The sequence below is a fragment of the Pelobates fuscus genome, chromosome 1, assembly GCF_036172605.1.
Source record: "Pelobates fuscus isolate aPelFus1 chromosome 1, aPelFus1.pri, whole genome shotgun sequence".
Classification (NCBI taxonomy): Eukaryota; Metazoa; Chordata; class Amphibia; order Anura; family Pelobatidae; genus Pelobates; species Pelobates fuscus.
In genome coordinates, this window is record NC_086317.1 from 193,324,518 (window position 1) to 193,343,393 (window position 18,876).

At 40.2% G+C, this 18,876-nt stretch overlaps 1 protein-coding gene across 2 annotated transcripts in view; it reads left to right on the forward strand.

The window, feature by feature from the left end:
- Window positions 1-18,876, forward strand: part of ELAPOR1 (endosome-lysosome associated apoptosis and autophagy regulator 1) — a 146,665-nt gene that overhangs the window by 88,984 nt on the left and 38,805 nt on the right. For both annotated transcript variants that reach the window (XM_063453197.1, XM_063453198.1), the window contains 6 exons: window positions 2,685-2,871; window positions 3,087-3,234; window positions 5,964-6,044; window positions 7,841-7,946; window positions 10,770-10,919; window positions 17,973-18,061. In XM_063453197.1, coding sequence (XP_063309267.1) covers window positions 2,685-2,871; window positions 3,087-3,234; window positions 5,964-6,044; window positions 7,841-7,946; window positions 10,770-10,919; window positions 17,973-18,061 — 761 coding nt within the window. The remainder of the gene's footprint in view (window positions 1-2,684; window positions 2,872-3,086; window positions 3,235-5,963; window positions 6,045-7,840; window positions 7,947-10,769; window positions 10,920-17,972; window positions 18,062-18,876) is intronic.

Sequence of the window (18,876 nt, forward strand, 5' to 3'; positions counted from 1 at the left end):
TCATTCTAAAAAAACAAAAAATTAAAGTGTAGGTACACTGAAAACAGAGATGGGTCTGTTAGTCAATGAAGACCAGGAAAAGGCAGAAATTTTAAATAACTATTTTTCTTCGGTATATATTAATGAGGATCCTATGGCAAGAGATATGCATATGATTGCTGCAACAAACTTGCAGATAACTTGTGATTGGATAACTCGAGACAAGGTGCTACAGCTATTAAAGAAAATTAATGTAAAACAAGCTCCGGGGCCTGACGGTATCCACCCACGAGTACTTGAGGAGCTAAGTGGGGAAATAAGTGAACCTCTGTATTTATTTTTTCAAGATTCTTTTGTTTCAGGTATTGTACCGGAGGACTGGAGGAAGGCAGATGTTGTTCCTATATTTAAAAAGGGTTCAAAATCCTTGCCTGGAAATCATAGACCTGTGAGCTTAACTTCTGTGACTGGGAAATTATTTGCTATTAAGGGATAATATTCAGGAATTCATTGGGAAGAACTGTGTTATTAGCAATAATCAGCATGGTTTTATGAAACATAGGTCATGTCAAACTAACCTAATTGCATTCTACGAAGAAGTAAGTAGAAATATAGATCAGGGTGTTGCAGTGGATGTGATCTACTTGGATTTTGCCAAGGCATTTGATACGGTTCCTCACAATAGGTTAGTCTTCAAACTAAAAGAAATTGGTCTAGATGAATATTCTTGTTCTTGGGTAGAACAGTGGCTTAAGGATAGAGTACAGCGAGTTGTCATAAATGGTAAATTTTCAAGCTGGACAAAAGTGGTAAGTGGTGTCCCTCAGGGTTCTGTTTTGGGACCGCTTCTATTTAACATATTTATAAATGATCTTGAAATGGGCATTGAAAGCCATGTATCAGTGTTTGCAGATGACACAAAACTTTGTAAAGTAATAAAATGTGAGCAGGATATTGCCTTGCTGCAGAGGGATTTGGATAGATTGGGGGACTGGGCACTAAAATGGCAGATGAAATTTAACGTAGAAAAATGCAAAGTTATGCACTTCGGGGTTAAGAATGCACAAGCAATTTACACCCTTAATGGTAGTGAACTAGGGATAACCACACACGAGAAGGATTTGGGAATTGTTATAGACAACAAATTAGGTAGCAATATGCAATGTCAATCTGCCGTTGCTAAGGCCAGTAAGGTTTTGTCATGTATAAATAGGGGCATAAATTCTCGAGATGAAAATATAATTTTGCCTCTTTCTAAATCGCTGGTAAGACCACACCTTGAATATGCTGTGCAATTTTGGGCACCTGTTCTAAAGAAGGATATCATGGCACTAGAAAAAGTGCAGAGACGAGCTACAAAATTGATAAAAGGAATGGAGCATTTTAGTTATGAAGAAAGGTTAAAAAATTTAAATCTCTTCAGTTTGGAAAAACGGCGCCTTAGAGGGGATATGAAATATATTCGGGGCCAGTACAAACCATTATCTGGAAATCTATTCATAAACAGGGCTATACATAGGACACGAGGTCACACATTTAGGCTTGAAGAAAGGAGATTTCATCTAAGGCAAAGAAAAGGTTTTTTTACAGTAAGAGCAATAAGGATATGGAATTCATTGCCGGAAGAGGTGGTTTTGTCAGAGTCTATACAGATGTTTAAATTTGCAATTGGATAAATACTTGCAAAAAACATAACACACAGGGATACAATTTCTAATTAGTGGGATAATAGCTGCTTGATCCAAGGAGACATCTGACTGCTATTTTGGGGTCAAGAAGGATTTTTTTCCTAGTTTGTTGCAAAATTGGAAGCGCTTCAGACTGGGTTTTTTGCCTTCTTTTGGATCAACAGCAAAAGCATATGTGAGGAAGGCTGAACTTGATGGACGCAAGTCTCTTTTCAGCTATGTAACTATGTAACTATGTAACTAAGAGGGGGTGAACCTGCTAGGAATACGGTGTTCCTTTAAAGCTCCCTACTCTTTTGGTTCGTATACATTTAATTCCACAGAACAAATCTATTTAAAGGACGACTAAAGTCAGCCAGGCCACTTCACCTAAATTAAGTTGCCTTGATGCAGTGGTCATTTTCAATTTATCTATTCAAGGTTAAATGCACCTCTAGTGGCTGTTACATTGACAGCCAGTGGAATCTCTTCCTCTGCACTGCCCGTCCATTTTTGATTACCTTGAAAGGTTAAATGCACCTCTAGTGGCTGTTACACTCAGAGCCAGTGGAATCTCTTCCTCTACACTGCCCGGTTAAACCTCACTCACATTATATAGAAGTCCCCATAGGAAAGCATTGATTGCTATGTGTGCTCCTCTCCCAACCCCCTCCCATCATGTCCCAAACGCTTCTCTATGAGCAGAGGTGTAACTAGAAACCTCGGGGCCCCGGGGCGAAAATTGCAGACACACACACACACTCGGACACACATACACTTACAGACACACACACATACACTTACAGACACACAAATTATTAATATTAAATGTCCACCCAGCCTCCCTACCTGAAGAGCTGGCGTGGATCTGTCCCTGGGGTCCAGTGGGGCTTCAGTGTGGCAGGTGGCACAGTTCCTGCCAGACGTGGCAAGGGAGCTGTGCTCGCTCTGCTCCCTCATGGGCTGTTGCAGGGAGCTGTAATATGACGTAAATAATCTTATTACTAATATGTTTGTTTTTTTGTTTGTTTTTTTTAGCTTTCTCCTGCTCTGCAGGAGAGTTCCTTGACATGGCCTTGCAGAAATGCACCACTTGTGCAGAGGGAACTTACTCTTTAGGGACTGGCGTGCGGTTTGATGAGTGGGCAGAACTTCCTCACGGCTTCATTGGCATTTCCAGCAATCAATATGGGGAAGAGAATGGAATCATGGGAAATTGTAGTTTGTGAGTATTTCTGTATGACATAAAACTCTTAATCTTACATTCATGTCAGCCAGCACTAACTACAAAGGTAGAATTTTGATGTTTAAAGAGCAACCTTTAGGGTGGTATTCTGTCATTTCTATAGTATGCTCAGGTATGTACTGTAATGCAGAAATCACAGTGTACTATTTTGATAATCACCTTCATTTTTTGTTTCTGCCTTGTGTTCTATTAAGGTCAAATTGGCAGCCTCGTGGTGAATATGTTGCGTCAAACACAGATGAATGTTCAGCCACCCTAATGTATTCAATCAACTTGAAGCAAGAGGGTCTTGTCACCTTTGAGTACTTGTACCCAGACTCTAACATCGGTTTTGAGTTCTTTGTGAGTATGACCTACACCTTGCCTATACCACTCGAGTAAAACATCTCAAGAAACACATCTGCTGTCTTGAACACATAATTTGTCTCTTACCACTAGCTTACTTTGGTACGAAGCAGGCACAGCCCACTCTTGGGCTCTGTTAAAATAATATATACCTCCACATTTTCTTCCAAAAAAAAAAGTCAAAAGGATTTTTCTATAAGTGGACATGACTTGTCTACTAGAGATCCCTGGTATTGCTAAACATTACGTACTACACACACTTCCTTATACTGCCAACACAGTTATACCCTGATCAGCCACAACATTAAAACCACTAACAGGTGAAGTGAATAACATTAATTATATTGTTACAATGGCACCTACCAGAGGGGTGGGATATATTAAGTGAACAATCAGTTTTTAAATTTAATGTGTTGGAAGCAGGAAAAATGTGCAAACAAAAGTGAGTGACTTTGACACCGCCAAATAGTGATGGCTTGACAACTGGGTCAGAGCATCTCCAAAAAGGCCCATTTTGTGGTTTGTTCCAGGTATGCATGTCATGACTTTCCTCTGCAACCTTGCTGCTCCAACGACAGTCACAGCCGCAAGAAATGCACACATGAGCGAATACAGGAGACGGGTCATGACCTCCGTACACAAGATGTGATTTCTTTAGCAATAACAATAGACCTCTGACAGCCTATTCACCAGTAGGGTGGTATGCAAGCGTGTCAGAAAAGGCGTGTCCTCAGATAGGTGCCATATTGAAACTTTGAACAGTTGAGCTATCATTGTTGAGTTGTTGTGTGCTGTTTCTTAGCAAACACCCTGTAATTTTATTCTGGATTTTCTGACCTTTGGCTTGCCTATCCGCTTCTGAACCTTGCTGCATTGATTTTGACCTTTGCACTGTCTTGACTTTGCTTTTGCCATGCCCCTATCTGGATTTGTTTTCCTTGGACTAAATTTATTTTACCTCTGCAAATACTGCATTTTGGGTTTTATACAACAACCTGACAATGAAGTAGTTAGTACCTCCCAAATATGGTACAATGAAGGACAACTGGTGAGCCGTCATCAGGGTCATGGGCGCCCAAGGCTCACTGATTACTCAGAACTACTGTAGCTCCAATTGCTAAAATACATTTTATGCTGGTCATGATAGAAAGGTGTTAAAACATTGCATTGCAGTTTGTTGTGTATGGGACTGTGTGGCTGCGTAGCTGCAGACCAGTCGGAGTGCCCATGATGACCCCTGACCACCGCTGAAAGCATCTTGAATGGGGACATAAGCGTCAGAACTGGACCATGGATCTATGGAAGATGTTTGTCTGGTCTGATTAATCACATTTTCTTTTAGATCAGGTGGATGGCCAGGTGCATCTGCATCATTTACCTAGGTAAGAGATGGCTGTAGGATGCACTATGGAAAGAAGGCAGGCCAGTTGAGGCACTGTTACGCTCTGGGCAATGTTCTGTTGGGAAACTGCGTGTTAATGTTACTTTGACACATACCACTTACATAGAAACTGTTGCAGACCCCTTCATGGCAATGGTGTTCCCTGATGGCAGTGCCCTCTTTCAGCAGGATAATGCACCCTGCCATACTGCAAAAAATATTCAGGAATGGTGTGAGGAACACGACAAAGAGTTCATGGTGTTGCCTTGCCTTGGCCTCCAAGTTCCCCATATCGCAATCCAATTGAGCATCTGTGGGATGTGCTGGAACAACAAATCTGGTCCATGGAGGTCCCACCTTGCAGTTTGCAGAACTTAAAAGATCTGTTGCTAAAGTATTGGTGCTAGAAACCACAGGACATGTTCAGAGGTCTTGTAGAATACATGAAAGCAAAACCATATTATATTTCTGTGTAAATTGTAATGCACAGTTATTTATGTGTGGTATTTAACCCCTTAACCCCTTAAGGACACATGACATGTGTGACATGTCATGATTCCCTTTTATTCCAGAAGTTTGGTCCTTAAGGGGTTAAGGACCAAACTTCTGGAATAAAAGGAAATCATGACATGTCACACATGTCATGTGTCCTTAAGGGGTTAAACTGGTGAAATCACAGTAAATGAGATAAGCCTTGTTCAAACCTTTGGGCATTCTTTCTGTTGATCCACTAGTGATTTATTTAACCTTAATTGTCTAAATTGATTTGTTGGGGTGTGATCATAGCAGAGTGGTGTACAAAAAGAAAATATAGTAGTGATTATACAAGAGAATAAAAATATATAGAGACAACATAATAAAGTATATTTATTGTTAATATTGCAGTAAAAAAGATGAGAACTGGCCTCACATATTATAGACCAGTTCAGTGTTCTATATAGCATAAAACAGTATAATCCTCTTAAGGATATTGTTTATAGTAGTGTAATGGCAACCTTCTGATATGTTTTCTCAATAGAAAAAATAAACAAAGCAAAGACGTGCATGGCTTCCAGGCTCAGGATATAACATTTGTGGTATAATCCCCACAACAGATAAGAGTGTCAGTTACTAGGGGGAGTCAGGTGAGCCAGGCAATGGTATAGAAAACATCATATGGTTTATTTTACAATAAAATACATTTTATATTAAAATAACAGCAAAAAAATTTAAAATGAAATAAAGCACACATAAATGAAAAAGCTTTCCCTTTTACTAAAGAAAACAGTGTTAAAGGAGCAAAGATATTTTTATTTTTAAAATTACTGTCTGTAGTTATAGCCTTTTTCTATGTCTTCCTGTGCAGGTTCACAATGATCAGTGCCAACCAACAGAAGAGGAATCGAAATTGATGAAAACTACAGAAAATGGCTGGGACTATCACCAGGTTTATAACAAGGCTTTTATTATCACTTGTGGTTACATTTAATAATTTTTTTAGTTTGTTGAAAGTATAGGGATTGTCAGAAGTAAAATACTGGAAATGTTGAACTTTGTTGACATAAGTACTTAAAAAGACAAAAAGACAAAAAAAAATAATTTTTACATAAGGTGAAGATCGAAGTTAAGTAAAACAAAATTATATATAAGGTATGTTTGAATACAGACGTATTCTAGCAAAATGTTATCTTTAAAAGAGCTTGTTTGTTTCATAGAAATCTGCACTTTTATTAAGCGTCCTCTAAATGTTATAATCTTCACACTTAAAGTACTTTACATAGTTACATAAGCTGAAAAGTGCCCGTCAAGTGCCCGTCAAGTTTAGCCTTCCTCATATTTGGTTTTTGCTGTTGATCCAAAAGAAGGCAAAAAATAACAGTTTAAAGCACTCCCAATTTTGCATCAAACCAGGAAAAAAACTCCCTCTTGACCCCAGAATGGCAGTCAGATTAATAGGGATGTGCATGGGCAAAAAAATCGGTTCGGCCTTCAGAAATTCGGGACTTAGGGGTAGGGCTAGAGTTGAGTTAGGAGTAGGGTTAGGGTAGTGTTAGGAGTAGGGTTAGGTAGGAGTAGGTTAGGGGTAGAGGTACCCCTACCCAAACCCTACTCCTAACCCTACCCTAATCCAACTCCTAACCCAACCCTAACCCTACTCCTAACCTAACCCTAACTCAACCCTACCCCTACCCGTTTTGCCACTTTTTTAGAAGGCTGAAGCACTTCGGCAATTCGGTTCGGCACTTCCGAAATTCGGCGCTTCAGACATTCGGAGGCATTCGAATGTCCAAAATTCGTCTGAATTTCCATTCGGACCGAACCGAATTGCACATGTCTACAGATTAATCCTTGGATCAAGAAGCATTTACCCTACATTGAAAAACTATATCCTTGAATATTCTGTTTTTGCAAGTATGTATCTAGTTGCTGTTTAAACATATGTATGCACTCTGATAAAACCACTTATTCAGGTACAGAATTCCATATCCTTATTGTTCTTATGGTAAAAAAACCCTTTCCTTTGCCTTAGACTAAAACTTCTTTCTTCCAGTCTAAACGCATGACCTTTAGCACAATACTGGTGGTACTATTTACTGTTTAGCATGCTAGTAAACAGTTTTTTTTCTCTATGGAGCAATTTAATGGTAGCAGAAAATCTGTTGCAAAAACAGCCTTGCATTGCTAACGTTGCCTACAACCATTTAAAGCATCTTGTCGGTAACACATTGACAAACTTGGCTCAATGTCAGATTTCATGTCTAAAAGCTTTTGTTACCTATGTTTGAGTCTTTCTATTATATAATATATCACATAAGTACAGGTACTCCATATTCACTTTAGCTCATTGAAGCGGTCTTGGTGCATATTCCCAGGTCCCTTAATCCTGCAATAGTAATTATTGCAGCTATTGAGAAACTGCGATAATTACTATCTAGGGTTAACTCTACCTCTAGTAACTGTCTACCAGACAGCCACTAGAGAGACTTCCAGGTCGTTAGGTGACTTTTTGTCACCTAACTGACACTGGACGTACTCACACTATGCATGAGGATATTCTATGGGCGAAGTACTAATGCGAGTGCGGACGAGGCGGGGCCAAGCCAGCGCCAATAAATTTAACCCCTTCTGCACCACGAGGAGGCAGGGTGCACTATAAGGAGCAATAGTTCCAGGAAATCAACTTTGAATAGAATACTGTTATGAACCTTTCATGTAAAAATGTTTCACAATATATATCTGCAGGTGAGACTTACTCAAGGTAATAACGTCCTGTCCTGGAGAACAGCGGCTTTCTACCTAGGTGATATCATGCCTAAACCTGTGCTGTTGCGGAATATTCTAATTACAGGTATACATCAAAGCATGAAGTACAAAACAAAATTTCAAGAACTAAAAATACAACTCCATAGATATTGTGTGATCATCCTTAGTGAGCATTGTTCTCTGAATACTGTGTACTCAAAAGCTCCTTGTCTTGGTATTCTATTTATTTTTCACTGCATTGAGAGTTGACACTCTATTTTTTGTATTTTAATTTTGGCCCTAATTATTGTAGAATTGCTACCAAAAATAAAGAATTGAGGGGGAAAAGTTTAAAATAAAGATAATATCACTAAATTTAGGGACTATGTCATGTTGACCAGACTATATTGCCCAAATGGTAATTACTATATTGAGACAATTACTAAAGGCATTTTGAAAAGACCTATGGTGTGTCACTCTTGCTCTTAACCTTTGACTCACAAAATGGCATCTTGTCTATTTCTCAGAATTCTTGATTTCCAGATATGTGCCACCAACTTCCTAACTTATTGTAAACTGTGTCTTGTGTCCAAGAATAGAAAATCTACTTAATAAAATAGCAAGTGATTATCTGTAATTGCGCTGTAGTGCAAATTACATAAATAAGATATACAGTATCTCACAAAAGTACACCCTTCACATTTTTGTAAATATTTTATTATATCTTTTCATGTGACAACACTGAAGAAATGACACTCTGCTACAATGTAAAGTAGTAAGTGTACAGCCTGTATAACAGTGTAAATTAGCTGTCCCCTCAAAATAACTCAACACACAGTCATTAATGTCTAAACCATTGGCAATAAAAGTGAGTACACCCATAAATGGAAATGTCTAAATTGGGCCCAATTAACCATTTTCCCTCCCTGGTGTCATGTGACTCGTTAATGTTACAAGGTCTCAGGTGTGAGTGGGGAGCAGGTGTGTTAAATTTGGTGTTATCACTCTCACACTCTCTCATACTAGTCACGGGAAGTACAACATGGCACCTCATGGCAAAGAACTCTCTGAGGATCTGAAAAAAATAATTGTTGCTTTACATAAAGATGGCCTAGGTGATAAGAAGATTGCCAAGACCCTGAAACTGAGCTGCAGCACAGTGAGCAAGACCATCCAGCGGTTTCACAGAACAGGTTCCACTCAGAACAGGCCTCGCCATGGTCAACAAAAGAAGTTGAGTGCACGTGCTCAGCATCATATCCAGAGGTTGTCTTTGGGAAATAGACCTATGAGTGCTGCCAGCATTGCTGCAGAGGTTGAATGGGTGGGGGATCAGCCTGTCAGTGCTCAGACCATACGCCGCATACTGCATCAAATTGGTCTGCATGGGTGTCGTCCCAGAAGGAAGCCTTTTCTAAAGATGATGCACAAGAAAGCCCGCAAACAGTTTGCTGAAGACAAGCAGACTATGGACATGGATTAATGGAACCATGTCCTGTGGTCCGATGAGGCCAAGATAAACTTATTTGGTTCATATTGTGTCAAGCGTGTGTGGCGGCAACTAGGTGAGAAGTATGACGTGTGTCTTGCCTACAGTCAAGTATGGTGGTGAGAGTGTCATGGTCTGGGCCTGCATGAGTGCTGCCAGCACTGAGGAGCTACAGTCATTGAGGGAACCATGAATGCCAACATGTACTGTGACATACTGTAGCAGAGCATGATCCCCTCCCTTCGGAGACTGGGCCGCAGGGCAGTATTCCAACATGATAACGACCCCAAACACACCTCCAAGACAACCACTGCCTTGCTAAAGAAGCTGAAGGTAAAAGTGATGGACTGGCCAAGCATGTCTCCAGACCTAAACCCTATTGAGCATTTGTGGGGCATTCTCAAACAGAAGGTGTGGGAGCGCTCCACCAGCTCTGTGATGTCATCATGAAGGAGTAGAAGAGGACTCCAGTGGCAACCTGTGAAGCTCTGGGGAACTTCATGCCCATGAGGGTTAAGGCAGTGCTGGAAAATAATGGAGGCCACACACAATATTGACACTTTGGGCCAAATTTGGGCATTTCCACTAAGGGGGTGTACTCACTTTTGTTGCCAACGGTTTAGACATTAATTTCTGTGTTTTGAGTTATATTGAGGGGACAGCAAATTTGCACTGTTATACACGCTGTACACTTACTACTTTACATTGTACCAGAGAGTAATTTCTTCAGTTGTGTCACATGAAAAGATATAATAAAATATTTACAAAAATGTGAGGGATGTACTTACTTTTGTGAGATACTGTAGGTGCACCTTGTGTGCACTAATATATTGGAATGTGGTAAATAAGCTAACTGGTATAACTCTAGATTTCTTCTCCAATCATCCATTTTGTGTACACCAGAGTGAGCATGAGATGAAGATACATTACAATTGCTAAATGCATTTAACATTTTCTAGTGTTCAACTTAAAAATGCTAGGCTATTAATAGTTCTTCCCAAATTAAGTTTCTGAGATGAGTATCAATTAAAGACTACATGACCTAAAAGAAGCTCAGAAAAATGTAGAACTGATTTACAAATATAAAATTATTCCAGATTCAACATATTATACTTTGATGAGACCGTTTAGTTATATAATCCTTCTCTTCCCTATAACCTATTTGTGTCTTTTGAAAAATTATCTATCCTCTGGTATTGCCCTATATTTTAATTTAGAGAGCCATGCACCTTTCTGGAGAATTTCCTCATGAGCTGCACATTCTTATGTTAATGATTTAATTTGTTAGATGCAAAAAAAGTTTTTCAGGACTGGGACATACACAACCTTGAAAATAGTGTTAGATGGACAGCATTGCTCTTATTAAAGTGTTAGTGGGTGAGGTTTGGCTTGATATTATTGATTTTTTTACAATATGACCTTTGTTGTGTATACTTCCAGGTGCTGCATATACTTCAGAATGCTTTCCTTGTAAACCTGGCACATTCACCTCAACTAAAGGGACCACATCATGCAATATATGCCCTAAAAATACTTTCTCCAACCGAGGTGCAACTGCTTGCACTACCTGTGACTCTGATAAGTATTCAGGTAAACTGGGGCATGTATACCTTGGAATGTCTTAGTATCATACTACTGTTTTTTGTTGTGTACACGATATTGGCTGCAATGCAAATCATTAGTACTCTGTGGTCTGTAAAAAAAAAAAAAGTGTGGATAGGGACACGAGTCTCGCCGCTAAAGATGTTCTTTCCCCCTCTCAGGATCTCCGTCAGTGCCATCTTCAGTGATTATAGCCAAGTAGTGTGATATAGATTTCACCCAGACATTAGCGAGACTTAATGCTAGGAGTAGACTGGTTTATTCAGGACAGATACACTCAATTTAGTCCCTCAACATGGGGTCTCCATACATTGCAATACAAACTCCTCCCAGGCGTCCCTGTGTCTGGGAGATAATTGAGTCATAGACCGGTAACTCCATTATTTCTCACCCACGCAGAAAATACCCCCACATCACATTAAATTTCCATAGGAACCCCACAAGTCTTATATCCCTGGATAGCCCAGATCTGAGCACCCAACTTTGTCCAAATATCGGAACGGAATCGCCATACGGGTAAAGTTTTGACCGGCCCGCCATGAGGTTGTAGCCCATGTTCCATGATGAAATAGGCTGCAGCCGGTCTCCATTCGGAAGTTCCTGTGTGCATAAGACCGAATGCTCCTCCCTGGCTCTAGGGAGCGAATGTTCTTCATGTTTGCAGGAGTCCTTTTCCCGAAAAAAGCGCTCTCCCTGCATTCACTAGACAAAATGGCCGCCAATCCACATAACACCTGCGTTCGTTCACACGAATGGCGGCCACCCAGCAGAGCACTTGAGTTAATGGGGTCAAAGAGCCAGGTGGTGGTCTGGATGTGTGAGGTATAAAAGTGGAAAACAGGACTTTGTTCGATAACTGAACGATTAGTGATAAAACGAACTGGAAAAGTTTAACAAGTGACTGGGTGGTCTGTCATAGAGAGTTACTTTGATTGCTAAAGTGAATTTTTGTAAGTAGGTTTCTTGTATTATCTGATACTAATTTAAAAGTTACCTGTGGGTTATGCTATTAAAAAAAGAAAACAGGCATGTACTTTCTGTTGCATGTTTTCTTTGGAGTATATGCAAATTTACCTTATGTAGTATCTGCAGCTATTACAACACTCCCTTCTTTTCGTCGGAACAGACATTCACAGAGTTTTTCACTAGTTCAAATTACCCTGTGCCAGATATGATAATACTTTTTAGCTCTGCATAGGGCCATTCATTTTAATTACCTTAAATTTCCATCCTCTTCAATATCGCTACTCTCCAGGTGCTCCACCATTGCACTCTCCGTAAAATTTTCCATATACAAGTTGCCCTTGCAAGGTTCATCAATTGCTTTGTACATCACTTATGCATCTCCGGGCTATCCCAAATTCATATTAGGCCAATACGGGCTTACGTATCGGTGCGATTACCGGCCAACAAATACGGTCTCATTACAGGTTCACAATTCACATACATTCTAGAGTTTAATCATTGTTAGAATTGTATTATGACATATGCTGTATGGTTTTATTCCTATGTTATATGCTGTTAAAAGTATGTATGACACCTGGTTAATTCTAGTCACTTATACTAATTTTCCTTTTTCAACAGTATTACCCCAGTCGACTACTTTATTTACCCCTATATTGTTTGAAACATATTTGTTGGTTTGTCACTCATATGTTTACATCAATTTTAGGCCCCCCCCTCCCCCCCACCCCCAGGCTAAAAGGTAAGAAGGGAGGGGGGGACATAATGCCTACTTTTTATTTTAATTTTACCCCCCAAACACTCAATCCCTTCTAACATTCACACACAGCACTCTCACACCCATCACACACAGCACTCTCACACTCATCATCCACAGCACTATCACCCTCAGCACTCTCACACACATCATCCACAGCACTCTCACCCTCGACACTCTCACACACATCATCCACAGCACTCTCTCCCTCAGCACTCTCACACACATCATCCACAGCACTCTCACCCTCAGCACTCACACACACATCATCCACAGCACACTATCACACACATCATCCACAGCACACTATCACACACATCATCCACAGCACACTATCACACACATCATCCACAGCACACTATCACACACATCACCCTCAGCACTCTCACACACATCATCCACAGCACTATCACCCTCAGCACTCTCACACACATCATCCACAGCACTCTCACCCTCAGCACTCACACACACATCATCCACAGCACACTATCACACACATCACCCTCAGCACTCTCACACACATCATCCACAGCGCTATCACCCTCAGCACTATCACACACACACATCATCCACAGCACACTATCACACACATCACCCTCAGCACTCTCACACATCATCCACAGCACTATCACCCTCAGCACTCTCACACACATCATCCACAGCACTATCACCCTCAGCACTCTCACACACACATCTACAGCACTATCACACACATCACCCTCAGCACTCTCACACATCATCCACAGCACTATCACCCTCAGCACTCACACACATCACACTCAGCACCCTCACACACATCACTCTCAGTACTCACACACATCATCCACAGCACTATCACACTCAGCACTCTCACATACATCGCACTCACACACACATCACACTCACCACTATCACAAAACACATCATACACAGCACTCACACACATCATACACAGCACCCTCACACCGCACCCTCACACACATCACACACACATACTGCACCCCTCACATACACACAGAACCTCCCCAACACACTGCACCACACACATACACAATACTTCCAAACATGTGTGTGTATATATATATATATATATATATATATATATATATATATATATATATATAAAATATATGTATGTGTGTGTATATATATATATATATATATATATATACACACACACACACTACATTCCTGACATACATACTCTGGATCCCCTATACACACACTAGATTCATTGTAAGCAAACACATACTACACCCCTAAACACACACTCTCTACAAACACGACATCACCTATACACACACACTATAGCCTGTATGCACACACTTGCTGCATCCCCTATACACAGATTCTCTACAGCCCCTAGTCACATATGCATTACATTACACCACAAACACAACACGACTAAAACCGACCTTATTACACAATACCACACCACAATCAGCTCACTCTATACACACACACAATCCCACAAGCAGGCTCCAAACATATGCACAATACTCTTTCCTGGCATTTTTGTCTCCTGGTATCCATTTATAGAGACACCAGAGACAAGTTGCAAGGAAACACAGTGCAAGCATGTTATTAAATTTGCTTGCGCTGTGCAGAACAAGTACAGGGCTTTTTTCTCATGCTAGAGCTCTTTAGCAGAGCTCTGCGCATGGTCTACCCTGGCCTGCACTTTGAGAGGGGGCATGTTTGTCGTTAGTGATGACAAAACACACCTTCTTTGCCCCGCCCCCTTCTTAGTGGGCCGCTGTGATAAAAAAATGCCCGGGCCGAATTTTTATCCCAGTCCGGCCCTGTTGGCTATTACGTATGTAAAGAGGTACCTCACTCGTTCTCCCTAACCTTCACATGTATGCTGTAATCTCGTATGTTGTTCCTCAGTTTATGGATATCAGATTTACATTTATTATTCATAGATCACAGTCAGGCCTTTTCCTTACAGCCTCATACGCGTACCTTTTCTTTTACTAAGGGTAAGCCGAGTTACATCCTTCCTTCCACTTTCCCTATTGTCTGCACGCTTTATAGTAATTTGTTTGTCCTATCTCTGTAGGGTGTAGTTTTCAGGTCTCTCTCTTAGATACTATCTTGGTTACCAAGATAGATCGTATTTGACCAGAATGGTTAACATAACTGTTTCAAACGCCGGTACGGGAACAGAGAACTAACTTTGATGTTCAGGCGCTGGGGGGGATAATCTCACAGCTGTCATACTACCCCGATCTCAATTTCAACTATGTTCAACGTGCACACCCACCATCAACATACATCCGACAAAATCCCGGCCTTTACAGAAGCTGATTATGGATTTATGTTACTCACCCTGTCACTATTCTATCACACTCGTTCTATGAATACAAACAACTTACGTAAGGACATTACAGACAGTTTAGTAGGTTACGTTTGAGCGTCCCTCCGCAGGTAATTACTACAGTAAGATCATGATGACCTTTTGGCCTTTCTACCATTTACAAATAACACATAACATTAATTCTTACCTTCCAGGAATACTAAATCACTACCTTATTACTTATCCCAATCATACTCCCTTTCTTTGTTTATATCCCATTACAACAATCTCCTAAGACATAACATACAGACCATTCTCTTTCATCCATTAGACTACTTATAACCGAACAGGAGCCTATCCGATTAATCGGACACCAAATCTTTCGATAGCAAGATAACGAGGTTATCATGTAACATTGACTTTCACAGTTTCTCGAGGCCCTGAGAAATCACAGTGGTACATCATATGAAGTCAACTCCGACCTCGTCATACACATCGATTTTTACATTCTCGCACTTAAGAATTTCCATATTAACCAGATCAACCATCTAACCACATATCACTATTCCCAACAGGCAACAAATGGCCCCATGTTAATACTAGATACAAGCATTCCCATACGCAACAGCTTCCATCTAACTCTGTTGCAGTCACTTCATGGGCCTTCACTCAGCCCATCGGACAGACGGCTATCCCTGTATTCAGTTCTTAGATTCCGCTTCATGAATAGAGTTCAGGGAATTGCTCAAGGTTATCTTTGTAATCATGCTAAAGGAGTGTTTTTTCACTGATACCTTTTTGCCCTATTTATACAGGCCTACCCGTACATTGGGTTCGGCACAACACTACCAACTTTCTCCCTTTCCTCTTGCATATACGAATTGATTTCCGACAACAAGTAAAAGGCCATAGGCCTGAATTTGTGGGAGGAGGTTTCCCTATATAAACTCAACCCCCTCCCCTATGTACCTTCGCTGTTTCTTGTTCGAGTGACCCCACCCACCACATCCTCTACTATCCTATTATCACATTGTCCCTGGTGGGCCCTCTTTATACAGGCCTACCCATACATTGGTTTCGGCACAACACTACCAACTTTCTCCCTTTTCTCTTCCATATATAAATTAAGTTCCGACCACAAATATATATATATATATACACACCCTCAAAAGTCTTCTTTTTTGTAAATCTTCATCAGTAAAACAAGACCAAATTAAAATCCATATTAGGCAAAGGAAATCTTCCCCAAAGAAACTTTTTTTAAAAATTCTCTTTAAAATGCTCTGATTGGTTGGCTCATTTCTCTTGAGACTTGCCGGGGGAATATTAATTTATATTTAATATTAATTTAAAGGCCCCCACCCAATACCCACTTGGGTGGGGGACTATGCTGCCTCCTATTACTTTACAGGCCCTATTTCCATTTAATAAGTCCTTTCTAGTGGCTGCCCAACCGCTAGTTTTAAATATTTATCAGTTGTGCTTTCACGTTCCGCTTTAAAACCTTCATAGCAATATGGGTGTCATTTCAACCTTTATAGGTTTTTTATTTATTATTTTTTCCTTTACTTTTTTAATGTGGTGGCTGGTTAGCAAGCACTTGCCAGCCACCACATAATTAACCCTTGCATTGCCAAGAGTGTTTAAACTATTGGCTACTAATGCTGCCAGTGGGCAAATAGTAATTCAAAGTTCATTCACTTGCAAAAGGCAAATTAATGATAATTGTAACGGATCCCCTATACTCCGACTGAGTATATCCGCTGTAGTTCTCCCAAGTCCCAAGTGATGCAGTGATTGTAGCTGTGGTATACCCAAACATCCTATACAGACAGTCCTCACATCCTATATAGACAGTCCTCACTTACCGGCCGGGTTTCTTTCTTACAACTTGGTTGTAAAACAAATTGGTCAGTACATGAGGATGCGCTAGCAGATATGCACTAAAGTGCAGGTCTATGTTTGGGGGACTTCCCCCAAACATAACCCAGTTCACTAGCGCAGGGAATCCCGCGAATCTATAAACATAGATTAGCTCACTAACGCTGGGAATCTCTGAAATCAACATTTGGGGGAAATTTCCTGAACATAGACCAACTCTCTAACGTAGGGGAATTCCTCTAATCCCCACGCTAGAGTGGTGGTCGTAAGTCTGAGCAGTCATAAAGCAGGTAGGTTGCAAAGTGAGGACTACCTGTACTTTGTATAGGGTTCAGATGCGAAAGCAACAATTTTAATCTGGACACCAAATGTATTTGGGCAATTGCTTCAAAATCTAATAGAAGAGTCTAAATTCCAACTGGATTTGGCCTCAATAAATATGAGGATTGCCATTACGGTCTTAATTCCGCAATTTTCACTAGATTTTGGCCATCCGGAAAAAAGTTTGACTACTTACTGGGAATCCACCACTCCAATCTTACACTACTTTAAACAAGAGTATCTGTTCGCTTCCTGGAGTGCAGGGTAGCTCATTAGCTGAGGGCATCAGATGATTGCATTCAGCCAATACGCTAGCCATGCTCTGTGGTGCTTAGCTTAGGAGAGCTAGAAGAAGTTGGTAATGGAGGCGAGGAGCAGTACCTGGCAGAACCCAGTTGAGAAGTCAAAATCTTTAAACTGTTTACTTACTTACAATGCGTGCTAGGGCTCTTAAGCTCCAAAACTATTAAAATGTACTGTAATTGTGTTTTTGGTGTGTTTTTGTAAAGTTACTACTGATACAAAGGCAAGCAGCACAGAGAAACTACCACATTAGGAGGAGACACCATAAGTAATGAGCCTCCATTCTCCTCCATGTGGTTGATCTAATAAAAACGCTGAAGGAACTATCTTATAGCTGCAGAGATTTTTGCAAATAAATGCTAATGAACAACTGTGTGCAGGAAAACAGTATTGACAGTGGACCTTTTGAAAAATAACCTATAAAATGGGCATGGGTTGTTTTGATTCTTGGAGCAATCTTTCTTAGCATAAGATGAATTTTACAAGATGTAGATTATTGTATGCATCCTAAAAACTTTTAGCTCCTTTTTTATTCTAGATCCTGGATCTGCATCTTGTAAGCATCGGCCTCCCTGCACAGACAAGGATTATTTCTACACTCATACATCTTGTGATGCTAATGGAGAGGTTAGAATTGACAGCATTGTATCTATCGTAGGATACATTGGATTAAGAGTAGAAGAAGGGATGAGAAACAGGGTACACCATCTTGGACATGTCAGGACCCAAAGCTGAGTTATAATACTATATTCCGTGGGGTCCCGTTGTTTGGACTTAAATCACAGTTGGCATATTCTTCATGTCATGACAAAATGTACCTCCACAAAAAGAAAATGGAAATGAAATAAATCTGATATGGGCTATCAATAGAACAAACTTCAACATACATATAATATAGGGGGGAAGTTTATAAATATAAGAGGCAAGAAAACCTTCCAAATTAGGGAATAAAGAATATATATATATATATATAAAATGTAGTGCTAAAATAATACCTTTTAGCACACTTCTGAAATAATAAACCGTCATTAAAAACACACAAGCCCTCAATACTTTGCAGATGGCCAAAGCACATATATAATAATTTTGGCAAACTCCAGGAAAATATAGTTATAGTATGCTCCTATACAAAAAAATGATTAATCAATTAATAATCAAACTCCATGGATTGGAATAGAAAGGGTAAATGTTCTCACAATTATTTCCAGACACGTCTTGTACCTAAATTTTTCAAATAGTCCAAATATAATAACTAGATAATTAAAGGGACACTCCAGGCACCCAGGCCACTTCTGCCCATTGGAGTGGTCTGGGTGCCAGTTCCCATCACCCTTAACCCTGCAAGTGTAATTATTTCACTTTTTATAAACTGCAAATATTACCTTGCATGGTTAAGTCCTTCTCTAGTGACTGACTATCATACAGCCACTAGAGGGACTTCT